At 41.3% G+C, this 13,344-nt stretch overlaps 1 protein-coding gene across 2 annotated transcripts in view; it reads left to right on the top strand.

The window, feature by feature from the left end:
• naaladl2 (N-acetylated alpha-linked acidic dipeptidase like 2) overlaps positions 1-13,344 on the top strand; it is a 163,004-nt gene that overhangs the window by 59,393 nt on the left and 90,267 nt on the right. For both annotated transcript variants that reach the window (XM_026997094.3, XM_081708448.1), the window contains exons 3-4: positions 5,623-5,884; positions 10,464-10,583. In XM_026997094.3, coding sequence (XP_026852895.3) covers positions 5,623-5,884; positions 10,464-10,583 — 382 coding nt within the window. The remainder of the gene's footprint in view (positions 1-5,622; positions 5,885-10,463; positions 10,584-13,344) is intronic.

Genomic DNA, 13,344 nt, shown 5'->3' with positions numbered 1-13,344 from the left:
CAGGGTTTGGCGTCCGGCGGCCTGGGGCTCGCCTTCTGTAGTTAGCGTGCCGGTCTGACCGGCACCAGAGCTGTTGGTGACAGGGAGCAAGACGCCGCATGGTGGACCGTGCCGTCCTGGGCCGCAGTGTTCCGTCTTGCTCATTTCTGCGATGGCGTAAGAGACCAGACGCAGGGGCTTTCCTCGGGCCTGGCGGTGCCACGTCAGCTACACTGGTGGCGGGGCTTCTCACTGCAGGGTGTGGGTAGCGCATGGCGACCGACTGTTGGAAGAGGGCTGGGGAAAGTGAAGGAGATGGATGAAAAATAGCTAACAATAAAACAAACATGTTCTGTGGGTTTGTTATAGGTTCTAAAAGCTCTAAACATAGATTGTTTGTTTTAGTTCATAAATAAAATAACATAGTGGAAGTTGTCTCATATAAAGAGAATTGGGCTTGAAAACAGAAGTATTGCAGATGAGTAAGCTGTGTGTGTGTGTGTGTGTGTGTGTGTGTGTGTGTGTGTGTGTGTGTGTGTGTGTGTGTGTGTGTGTGCGCGCGTGTGTGAGCGTATGATTCATGGTTCCACTCTCTTCTTCTGCTCCTCCATTTCACTGTTACTTGTTTAGCTATAGTGAGTTTATCTCCAAAGCAAAGGCTTTCATTTTTTATTATCTTGTTCAAGATGTCCCGTATATAGCCGTCTGTAGCCTGGTATATAGGTATCTCTCATAGATCTCAGTTATCTTGAGTCTCTCAGATTTCAATTCTCTCGATTTTCTCATCTCAATTCTCCCAATGATCTCAGTCCTCCTGATTTTCTGGGTTCTCTCATAGATCTCGATTCCCTCAGAACTCTCAGTTCTCTTGATTCTTTCAGTTCATACATAGATCTCGATTCTCTCTGTTCTCTTGTAGCTCACCTGCTAACTCATTTTGTTGGCCTGCCCCGCAACCCTTTTGTTTATCTCTAAACCCAGTTGTGTTTCAGCACTTCCAAATTAGATGAATCCACTCAGTGATTAGACGTGATCACAGTTACACTCAGGCATCACTTTATATCCTCCAGGCGTAGACGCACTTTGCGTTCCCCGTGTAGATGCCGTCCCCGATTCTAAGGTCAAAATGTGATTTTGATTGTTGATATTTCACGGGTTGATACACTGATATTATTCTTTCTACACAGCTGTAATTGTATGCAGATTGGTTTAAAGCTATGTGTCCTTATGCAAAAAACATCTCATAAAACAGAGCAATTTTACTAATAAAAAAGTGTCATCATAACTTTATATACAAGAGACCCTCAAGAGAGACAGATGGAAGGATTTACAATACAACTTTGAATTTTGATTCAAATGACCTTTTAATGACCTTCTTTTTCAGTTTATTGTTTGAACAAATGTCTGATTTGTGACTGCTGATTTCACTGGTGTTTAACAGTGCGGGTCAGCTCCTGCACTAAATGGTAAGCTACCCTCCTACATGGGAATAACAATTCAGTCCTGTACCAGCAGAAAAAGCTCATAGTGCGTAGTGGACTCCTCGCTTTGTATAAATTCCCACAGTGCTTCTGCTTTTTCTAATTGTGCCGTTCATTGGAGATCATTTGCAGATCGCCAAACCTGGGCTTGTTCAGAAAGCAATTAAGTGGTATAAGATTTATTTTGCAGTTGTGTGAATTAAAAAGTGGAGCTAGGATTTGCGCAGCGTGTCAAAGCAAAGTTCATTCCACAGATGAGTTTTGCTGAAACGAAGCCTCTAATCAAATGCATTTGAGGTTATTTTACCTGTGGAAGCCACGGGCGATTGAAGGACGGTAAGGTCAGTGATTTTTCCCTGTCAGAAGATCCCATGGATATCTCTACTCTCTGCTTTTGTCTGCGCTTAAACACTGCCGGCCTTTTCTGGAACTCCTGGGGAAGCGAGGGCCAAGTACTTTTAGAAGAAGCAGGGATCGTTGCTACTGGTATTATCATCCATAATAGCATTCTGCCACAGTTCAATAGCCACCCAGACAGCCTCTGTAACATGTCACGGCCTCTGCCTATGCGGCCCCTAGTGACCACCCTCGCTGGGAAGAAGGACCACCAGCTGTCAGTCAACTCCGCTCAACCGCATTTAATTAACTCGCTTAAATGTCAGCAGAGAGGGCCAGGACTTCAACTGCATTCCTCATCCCCTCCCGCTGCGAAGCGAAAAAAGAGAGCAAGAGACAGAAGGAGCTTCACAATAGCGTCCATCCAGAAGTACTCCCTCCAACAAAGACTTGCACTAAGCATGAAATAGCTTGACACTAATACAGTACATCCAGTTTGATAGGATAATCTCTCTGAAACACGGACAGACAAATCCCCTCGTAAATGGTTTGAGACAGGTTTCTTGCGGAAGACGTTTGGTTTTCTTCCCCAGCGGAAGTGCAGGGACGCTTTAGCCTGATATCTATATTAGTCTCCTCAACAGATGGTGGCCACCGAAGTCTGCATCGCTCTGGAACCGCGGAGCTTCTCTTGGCCCTTGCTGCCGGCGGCAACCGTGGAGCTAGGCTCCATAGAGAGAGAGCTACCTCTCCGCAGGAGCAGACATCAATCATCAAGGCAAGCTGTTAAGACTGACATGCCATGGCATGCTGTGTCAGGCTGGGCTTTTCTGTGAGCTTCAACATGGGCTCTGCTAACTCCTGCCACCGACTCCCAGGATTCCGTTCCTATTCAGAGGATAGTGTGCTTCAGAGTATTTAAACAGATTTAATAGACTGCAGTGGACCAAGACTCCACCTCACGATTTAATTATCAGCTCTAACTGTGACATGCCATCACCTTTATATAACTATATAATGGATATAGGGAAGAGTAGTGTGTTGTGATAGTGAAAAGAGATGTTAGAGATTATTGTATGTTTTCTTGGGAATCTGCAGCTGGAATGTTGGGAATCCGCAGCTAGGATGTTGACTTTGAGCCGATTTGCATCGAGTGTTTTTCACTCAGTGATCTTGATCAAAGAGGAGAGTGCAAAGATTTATGTGAACGAAAATCCAGCAAGATATTTGAGCAGTAACAATGTACAACCGCAAATAAAACATGAAAAGAAATAGTCCATTCTGGGATTGTAATGATTTCAAAGCCTGAATCCAGTGAATGCTTATATCTCGTGAAGTCCTTTCTCATGAAAAGAAACCGTTTTTAGTTCACACAATCATCATCATCACTGGCATTGTGAAATGCACTGGACATAAAGTGCTACACTGGTTTTCACATCAGCTAATTCATTCAGTCTTTTTGTATCCTAAATGACTTTATTCCTTTGATCAAAGGATATTGTTTCAGTTTTGACCAAACAGAAGGAATGAATCATTTGTTCACAACAGCACATTTTTATGTCTAAAGTGTCATCAGCAGACTCAATCCTTTCGGCCACTCTCCTGTCAGAATTATAATTTAATACAGACACTAATCTGTGTTAGTCAGTGCAGCCTTGTGTTATGGCTGATTCCCTACTACTTGTTTGTGATTGGATATTTAAGGATGGAGCGTGATGTGAACAGATACAGATCCTCCTTCTATGCTGTGTGAAGATGTATAGTATTTCAGCAGAATCAATCATTCCCTTAAGATGAACATTTGTTATGAAACTGGGGAAGGATCTCTGCAGCTCTTTGGGAAGAGAAGACCCAGGCAATCTTATGAAATCACCAGCAAAACTGAATGAAGGCTGGCATGTTGGCAGCAGGAACACATTAGCAATATGTTTGACTGAAAACTTGGCAAGCTACCGGGATCCATTTTTCTCCAAACGCTGATGTCTTGAGGGGAAAGACGGGCATGTTCTTCAAGCTAATTAAGAGAAAAATAAAACAAACAAAAACAAAAATAATTTAAAAAGATACTTCTGCCGTGCGCTTCTTTGAGGAATCTGGATGTTGTGAACAAAGGTGATAATCCTGTTCTAAACGTATGATGTGTGGTGGGTTGATAGAGTTTAGGTTCGTTATTCCAAATCAGTAGACTGAATTAGAACAAAATAGCCCTGGATCCACATTTATGTGCAATAAAGATGTTTTGTACAAGTTGTTAAAGAGTAACTGTAAATGTGCAATTATCATGCAATCCAGTGAACACATCTTGACTTTTTTAAAGTTATTTGGGAAAGTGTAATGTGGTTCTCTTTCATCTTCTGAAGATAACACTGTAGTGGTAGGGCAGTCTTCTTGCTGTTTGTGTGTGTGGTTGACACGCCTCTTAATCTGCATTTCCCAGCTGCCTCGGGGCTGGAGTGCTCATCTCTGTGACTTAACATCACGAGTCTCTTGTTGTTAGAAAATACTCAGAGGAATTTCTGAGTTCAAATGAAGTTTTTCCAGTGCTTCCAGCGTTTAGCCTTTGTTCTAACTAGCTCAAGTCTGTGTTCTCTGTTGTTGAGCATAACTTAATCTTCTCAGTATTGCCGCTAGATGCAATGATAATGTTTACTCCACCTAAGCCCGATATAACTTACATGTGACCTCTAGTTAAAATATAAGCTTAGATTTCAACAAAGTATTTCTGCAAATGATGAACCAAATGTACTTCTGTCGGTGTGTGTAGTTGGTGAAGCTTTGGTACGAGGGTCTATGCCAAGGTTTGGCTTTAGGGATTTCGGAATGGTTCAGGCCAGAGGGACATGCGGTAGAGGATATGTGTTTTCTCTGATGACTGCCTGCGCGCTGATCACTCAACCCAGGTAACCTCTAACAGAGCAAAGGCGCGCTGATCACCCAGTCAACCTCTAACACAGATCGAGGGTGTGCTTAGCACCCAGCCAACCTCTAACGCAGTGCAAGGACACACTCCTTCATTAACCGGACACCTTTGTCATGCTGGAAAAGACATCCAAATGTTTTTTGGACGTGTGGGTGAGCATTTTTATTTTGGTGCTGCTGAGATTTCATTCTCAACTGTTGACTTTTCCATCATTCGGTGCTCTCTGACCACTGTCTGTAAGCTCAGAGCACTGCAGTTATTATTCTGGTTTCAGCATCTCCAGATCAGGGTTTAAGAGAATTTAAGAGAAAACTCCCACTTACCAGTCCAAAATGTAATAAGGCGTGCATTCATACTGCAATTACGCATGTATTCATACTGAAATAAGGCGTGTATTCATACTGCAATAACATTGAAAAATGTTCAGTTCATTCTTACCATGCTCTACCATTTGCTATCCATCCTGGCAGTGATATTACACATAATTTATTTGGTACTCGGTAAACCACCCGTTAATAATATATGATCTGTCTGCTATCACTAGTGGTGCATCTGTTTGGTAGGAAGACAATTGCTTGTGAGCACAGTTATTGTAATCAGTTATGTTAGCTGAAATTTGTCCAAGATTTGAGTTATGGCCTGTCTTGGGTTCAGTCGCAAGCTTCTAGCACCAGATAACAGACTGATATGCCCACATCAATACCACCTTGTAAAAGCCACTGAGGAATGGCAGTGTTAACCTGAAGTCAACAATGTACTAATTAAGCTAATTATGAGGTGCCTTGCCTCATACATATTCATTAGGGTTGCGTTAAGTGCTGCCTTGTCGATCTTGCTTTTGTGAGACACTCACGGAGTGACGGATGCCTGTGTGGATAAACCCCTCTTCTTTATCCAACCCCACAGGGACTTTAATTCCTTGGCCGATCTCGGCGAGGAATCCCGGGTGTCACGGATTGCCCAGTACTGGGAGGAGCTCGGACTGAAGGACATCCAGCTGTCCAGTTACGAGGTCCTCGTCAGTCATGCTGGCCCCACCCCTAACACCATCGTGGACATGAGCAGTAAGAAGTGTTATCTGCCCAACGGGGCCAGGTGTGACAGCAGGATCCAAAGTTCCCCAGCGGAGCCCTTCTTCGCGGCCTACTCTGCCGTGGGGACTCTGGAGGTAATGACCACATCCTCTTCACTTACGCACGATGGCCTGTGTCATTTTCTGTAACATAGCGTGTTATGGCCTTCCTTCTACGTTTTGTGTTCTCACGTAGCCATGGATCAAATGAGCGGAGATGAGCCCAAAGCACAGATGATGACTGTGTCCTCCAAGTGGAAGGTCAACGCAAATTTAGTTTATGCAAACTTGTTTGTACTTCACAGCAGTGTGTGATCTACAGTTGGCCTGTTTTTACTGGCTATGCCTTAGGTCTCTGGAGGAAACTAGCAGTGGGAAAAAAACCACCAATATCTCCAATATCTCCATTATTATAATATCTCCATTATTACAATATTTCCAATATCTCCATTATTACAATATCCCTAAAATCGCCATTATTAAAATATCTCTAATATCTCATAATTACAATATCTCTAATATCTCCATTATTACAATATCTCCATTATTACAATATCTCCAATATCTCCATTATTAAAATATCTCCAATATCTGCATAATTCCCTTCTAGGCTGTCTGTGAGCATCCTGAATGGTGAGAAAATGAAGCTGTGTTTGGCAGTTAGTCCCACCAAATCTTCAAAGTCTTTCTACCAGAAAGAACGTCACACGTCTTTGAGTTGGCCTTCGTCCTGGTGCTTGTAGTTGCTTCAAATTGAAACTGCGTTCGCAGGGTATAGAAATAACCACCAACAACAACAACAACAACAACCCCAAAACAAATATGGTCAGTGTGATAGATGATGTCCCAGAGGAGCTCACACTAATGTACTATGCAGAGATGCCAGAAATTCCTGCAGCTGCTTCACTGAGAGGTCACTGAGGGGTCACTGATGGGTCACTGAGCATCACACATTACGCCTACTCCAACCTCCAGCCATATGGCACATCTTAAAAATGAACCACCTCACCAGTATACAAACACACCAATATACATAGTCACTCCTGCAGACTATCTAGATACCAGAGCTGTTAATATTTTACTCCTGAGCGAAGAGGCTTGGCAGTAACGACAAGAATGATGTGTTTTTATGGCCAGGGTTGTATGACAGATTAATCACAGGTAAGTGTGAGGCTGCAGGAGTGTTATACTAATGACTGTTTGTTGTAATATGCTGAATGTCATCATAAATTTTGAAGTTTATAGACTGGAATCGCTCCAGATCTTTGGCTTTCTTTTACCTATTTTTTAAAAGCAAATCAAACATTGAGAAATATTTTATGAAGTGTGCCATTTAGATATTTTCTCCCCCAGTGAGGCAGCAAATTGAATCACGCTGAAGAAGCAACAAATTAAGAAGTTTAATCTGAGCTCTAAATATGAGTCAGAGAAGGAACACACGGGGCTAACCGGAACAGACAAGGCATTCAGATGCTTTTGCAAATGCTGAAATCCAAACCAAAGCTTCTCTGCCATGTTGTTAAGATGAGACTACTGTATATTCCATTGGCTACAGAGTGTTACAGGGTTATTTTACCTTCCCCATGTAAACATGCCTGTAAACGCTCTCTGGGGTCCTTTCTGATTACACCGCTTACCTGTGGTGTGTGTACTGAGCTGAACGCTAATGACTCATTTGTCACCAAAGTTTTAAAAACACTTGCACTTAAATGAAACCTGATTGTAGTAATTCAGTCTAATTTGTCACTGTTGCAATTTTTTCTCTGTACAAAAATAACTGATGGATATTGAGAAGAATGAAGTGTGAATACTCCAGCCTAACTGAGTATTGTGAAGTGTGAATACTCCAGCCTAACTGAGTATTGTGAAGTGTGAATACTCCAGCCTAACTGAGTATTGTGAAGTGTGAATACTCCAGCCTAACTGAGTATTGTGAAGTGTGAATACTCCAGCCTAACTGAGTAGTGTGTTCATTATTGTGTTCATTATTTTTAAACCCATCCCTGTTATGCATGTGGGTTTCCACCATGTGTAATTGCACATAGCACAACCTTGCTGATCGCCTTAGGGTTGAGAAACTTTATAAACCCTGATAAGCCTTTAAAATTATGATAAATCTTTCTACTGAAAATGAGAAACTGATATCGAGTCGTGTGTGTCTTATTGGAGGCTATTTTCTGTTTATTTTGAAGGTTTTTCATAACATTAAGCCCAATATGACACCTGAATTGTTGAAAGGTATTGGACTGCAACCATTTTTTAAAAGTGCATGTAAAAGTGCATGTAAAAGACAAATGATTCCACTACCTAACCACTTCATTAGAAAGGCCCACCCTTTAGCTACACTTACTGGCCAGTTACCAGTAAACCTGTCTTACTGGTACAGTGGAAAGGTGTTCAGTTATCAGTCATATAACTCACTGATGCTCTGTGCAGTTTGACAGCCCTCGGACTCTTTCATTAGTGGGTTCTGCCCAGAGAACTGCTGTTTATTGTAGGTGAAGAAAATTGTTAGTTAAAAAATGAACTAACAACAATTGTTAAAATTTTTAATTAATTTGACTGTCTGTTTGTTTGTTTGTTTGTTTTTTGAAGGATTAAATTATTGTTTCATTGGACTGTCCATAGAGAAGCAAGCATTAAGGGCTGGATTTTAACACTGAAGCTATTGCTGATGGCTGATGACAGGAAAGAATTTTAACAAAGTTTGTGTTGAAAAATCATCTTTTAACTGGCAGTGGTAATTAATTTCTGAGAGCCGTGCGACTGTCGTGGTTGGGGGCCGCTCTGGTTCGACGGGCTGTATCCGTGCTCCAAACCCACGGCACACAGATTAGTGCCCAGGCAGTTCCAGCACAGCGCAGTTACAGATTTTTATTTCAAATGGGGAATGAATCGTTTGGTAGTTAAACTCTAATTTTGTATCAGTTTTTTTTTTTTTTCTTGGCTCCTTTTATATTGGATTTGCCTTTTTTGTTTTTGGTTAACTCGTACTAGGAACAAAATTGTTTGGTCCTTTAATTAATGGAAAATCGAATTTCATTTAGCTCAATCTTACGTATTATTTAGCCATGATTTCAGTAAGCCAGCCCTGGAGATTTGCATGCATGCATGTGAAGGCCCTGCTGTGGCAGAGAATAAGACAGAAAGAAATGCCTCGCAGTTTTTTGTTGAGGCATTAGTTCTGCGTTAAAGCCGCTTAGAGAACTGAGCGCATGCCAGCACAAGCTCCTCCAGGACTAGCCGCAGGACGGAAGTATCTCTCTACAGGGGATAGCCAATTCCGTTCATTTAGCGGCCCGTCACTAGGCGGAGGGAAACCGTTTTTTTTTTTGTTGTTGTTTGTTTTTGGTTTTTTTGCACAATAGGTACAATGAAGCTGAGAATATTAGAAAAAAAAAGGGCGAAATGTTGCTGAGCGATGTCAGTTGTTCTACGCCGATGGTGGACGATGTCCTTGAGGGGGGACATTTATCCCGAACGTCCAGGATCCCTCGTACACTGCTGTTCCTTGCTCTCCTCCAAGGGATGCAGGTTAAGTGGGTCTTGTGCAGGCCTGACTGCACTCTCCATGAGAGTCGCTAATGGCAACCACTGATTATGTTGACATTTAACGCTCTCTTCAAAATAACGTTTAATTGTTGGGTGGGTATTTTGCTCTGGTCCTCATTCAAGCAGATGAGAAAACAATTGTTATTTCTTCCAACACTGAAGAATGGAGACGCGCGTACAAAGCGACTTCTGAACAGAAGCGCGGCGTTCGGTGTCGCGCGTGCCCTCGTTAACTTCATTACCTTAATGACATCCTCTCAGCGCAGATCTCATCAATTCCCAATTTATCTGCCTCTAGTGTAGAGTTAGACACAACACTTGATACAGATGCTGACAGGCGATAAATCTCCCACGTTCATGGCCGCGTGTCCCCGCTGATTTAGGCCAGACGCATTCTCCTCTCTTCATTCGCGCCTAATTTCTCCAGACCTTCTGAGAAATGCCCTGAAGGCGGGTAATGTATTGCTGTTTCTGTAACTCCTGCCCTTATATATCACCTCACCGTTGCAACACTTGCTCACCTTTCTTTAAATTTTCTACTGACTGCGAAGGCAAAGGCCCCATGTGTTGCAACAGCACTGCACCCACAAAACTGTAGATATATTTTAAAAAGTCATGACATCTGAGCTTGGCCTTTTTTCATTTCAACATATTAACCTTTTTGTCATGTGATTTTGATCCTATGCCGTTTGTGAAGTTATGTGAACATATGTGATAGTTATGTAAAGGTTTTTTTGTTAGGTTAGGTCCTTTTAAAGCTGCAGTTTGGGGCAAAAAAAAAAAATCTTATATTGGAGACTTATATCTGCCCTGCACTTATATCTGCCCTGCTCCAATGCTTCATTCGCTAAATCATCATACCATCATACATTTGTCAGTCTCTGTGAGAAAAACCTGAAAGTACATTTATTGTGACTAGGATTAAAATGTGTGTCAAAAAACAAAGTTCCCCAAATACAGTTAAAAAGCTCAAAGCTTTCAGTTCGTGCACTGATCTAGTTGATACACCGATAGTGCTGCTCTGTATTCTGTCATCTGTCCTGTTCTGCATCGCGTACTGCTGACGTGCTGCGAGACTAAAATAATTCATTGTCTGTCTTTTTTCTTGATTTTCTCTTCCAAGGCAGAAGTGGTGGACATCCAGTATGGAAGTACGGAAGATTTGAGAAGAGTTAGAACTGAGACGAATGTGACCCAGAAAATAGCACTACTAAAAGTTGGACAAGCACCTTTACTCTACACGGTGTGTTCCCAGACCACTTCTGCTTCTAAACTGCCCTTGATTACAAGACGCTCCACATTCTGATATTTAAATCTTTTGTTCTACTGTGAAGCTGAACAGAGCCAATCATGCTTGTTAGCTGGTAATTAGGGTTATAATTATCAAGAATGCATTTGATTAAAATTAAGAGGCACGTTTTTCACTAAGGAATGTTCTCTTGCTATTGCAGTAATCATTCAATCTTAACTCAGAAAGCATGTCTATATCAATAACTATAAATTTAATCTCTAAAATTCCGCATTGAGACAAAGTTAATTTTGAAACGCGGTGTGTGACATATCTTTGCATCTGCCGACTTCTCCCAGAGCTTCTCGAGGCTGATGAATGGAGAGCTTTGAAATGAAATACTTATTTATGCATAAAGGCGAATGGAAAGGCAATTTGTGCTGCCGCCATGCGAGTGGAACAGCGTGGAAGTGGCGTGTCTGTTTAGTTTGGGCTTGGACCATTATAAAAACACATCGAGCCAATCTAAGGCTATTTCCAGCACATAAGTGGCATGAGGCCAATACCTGGTACTGGTACTGAGATGGCGCAGGCACTGCTGGGATGGATATGGGATGGAAATAGAAAGAAATCACATTTCATTCAGTAACAAATCTTGTCTGCAATATCACAAAAGATTTCTTGCAGTGCAACATAAAGTTCACTAAAGCATGCAGTACAATAGCGTGTAGAAATAGCAGCACATGGAAAAACTTGATTATAGGATTATTACAGTCAGCATGTAGAAATATTTTGCTACTGTTGCAGTTCCTTTATTTCAGACCATCTGTTTCTGCACACATTTGCACTGTTTACCAGATTACAGATTAGCAAAAACAAACAACAAAACAAAAACTTGCACACACTGCAGTTTAGTTCAAGCCTGGTTTATGGTTTATGGAGTGTTTACCAGGTCAGCTGTAGTGATGAGGTATCCACCAACCGACCAGACTTTTATTTACTTGTTACAGCCCACACAAGACCACAGTGGAAATAAATCACTTAGCGTTATTGCATTATTCTGTAAGGTCATAAGTACTTAACTACATACTGCATTTAAAGTTATTAAAGAAAAGTTAAAGTTATCAAATAAACTGAATAATTGTGCCAACTGAGAAATTGACCAACCAGAGCAGGGCTGGAGGCACCGTAGCATGTTTTGCTGTTTTGGTAAAGCTCATTCATAAATATGCAGTTTTTGTTTTGAAGTGGGGGCAGGTGGGGTTAAGATATGCGACCATCCTGCTTTGACCTGCCTGGTTTCATGCTGGTATCAGTAGAGCAAACAACTTTTTAAAGGCGATTTTGTTAAGCATGTAGGAAGAAGGAGACTGAGCCACTAATCAGTGAACTAAGATAAACATTAAGATTTCACAAAGCTAACGTGTGTAAGATACACAGTAACACTTCACAAAGCTAACGTGTGTAAGATACACAGAAATACTTCACAAAGCTAATGTGTGTAAGATACACAGTAACACTTCACAAAGCTAACGTGTGTAAGATACACAGTAACACTTCACAAAGCTAACGTGTGTAAGATACACAGTAACACTTCACAAAGCTAACGTGTGTAAGATACACAGTAACACTTCACAAAGCTAACGTGTGTAAGATACACAGTAACACTTCACAAAGCTAACGTGTGTAAGATACACAGTAACACTTCACAAAGCTAACGTGTGTAAGATACACAGTAACACTTCACAAAGCTAACGTGTGTAAGATACACAGTAACACTTCACAAAGCTAACGTGTGTAAGATACACAGAAATACTTCACAAAGCTAACGTGTGTAAGATACACAGTAACACTTCACAAAGCTAACGTGTGTAAGATACACAGTAACACTTCACAAAACAGTGAAGCTTGGTATATATAAAAAACATTGACATGGTTTTCCAGTAGACTGGAAAACCATGAGAAAGAGAAAGCCAACATCCATGACGCATCTGATTAATACGTATTGTAATAGAGGCCGTATATTATACGCTGAAATGTCCTGAGATGCACCATACATTTTTGGACAGTTTTTACTAAAGTGTTCTGGTATGGGTCTTACAGGGTCCCAGATGCCAAAGGTTCTTTATGATCTGAAGAGCATAGCAGTTATTCCAGCCACTGTAGAGGCTCCTGGAATTCCCATACATAATCACATAGCTCAAAATCCCTTCATTTTACATCAAAGGCACAAGTTTAAGGGTCAGAGACCTGCATTAATACTCAATTAATACTTCAGTTGCACCGCTGCCCTGAAGTATGAAAGGAGTGAAAGACTATGGTGTACAAATGTGTGGCTGTGGATTAATCTTCACAGAAAGGTTTGAGTGGGGCCATTCCATGGTCATTCTTTACAGAACTACAGTGAAAATCTTTGGCTGAAAATTGTTCCTGAGTTGCCTGATGGGAATCAGGTATGGAGGGGCAGGTTATTCTTTGAGCTTATCCTGTTATTAACAGTGTAGTTTTGGGGGATATGATAACTTTAGCTTTAAAAATAAATATATTATTGAAGTGGTTTTAATCTTCCTGCTTCATGTGGTCACTTATAAAACTCTCATTGGTGCCAGTAGATAGACATTAAATTTCTATTTCTACTAAAGGACAGAGGTGTGGAAGGACCTGATGTCATTGGGCTTGGACTGTAGGACTTTGTGAATCAAATAGGTACTTTCGCTGACACAAATGATATGTGAAAAAACAACCAGAGAAAACCATGTATTATAGCAAAACACCT

The sequence above is a fragment of the Electrophorus electricus genome, chromosome 26 (assembly GCF_041902795.1).
Source record: "Electrophorus electricus isolate QZ-2024a chromosome 26, ASM4190279v1, whole genome shotgun sequence".
NCBI classification, from domain to species: Eukaryota; Metazoa; Chordata; class Actinopteri; order Gymnotiformes; family Gymnotidae; genus Electrophorus; species Electrophorus electricus.
The sequence above is the reverse complement of the archived record's forward strand: the minus strand, read 5'-3'. Positions and strand labels throughout refer to the sequence as shown.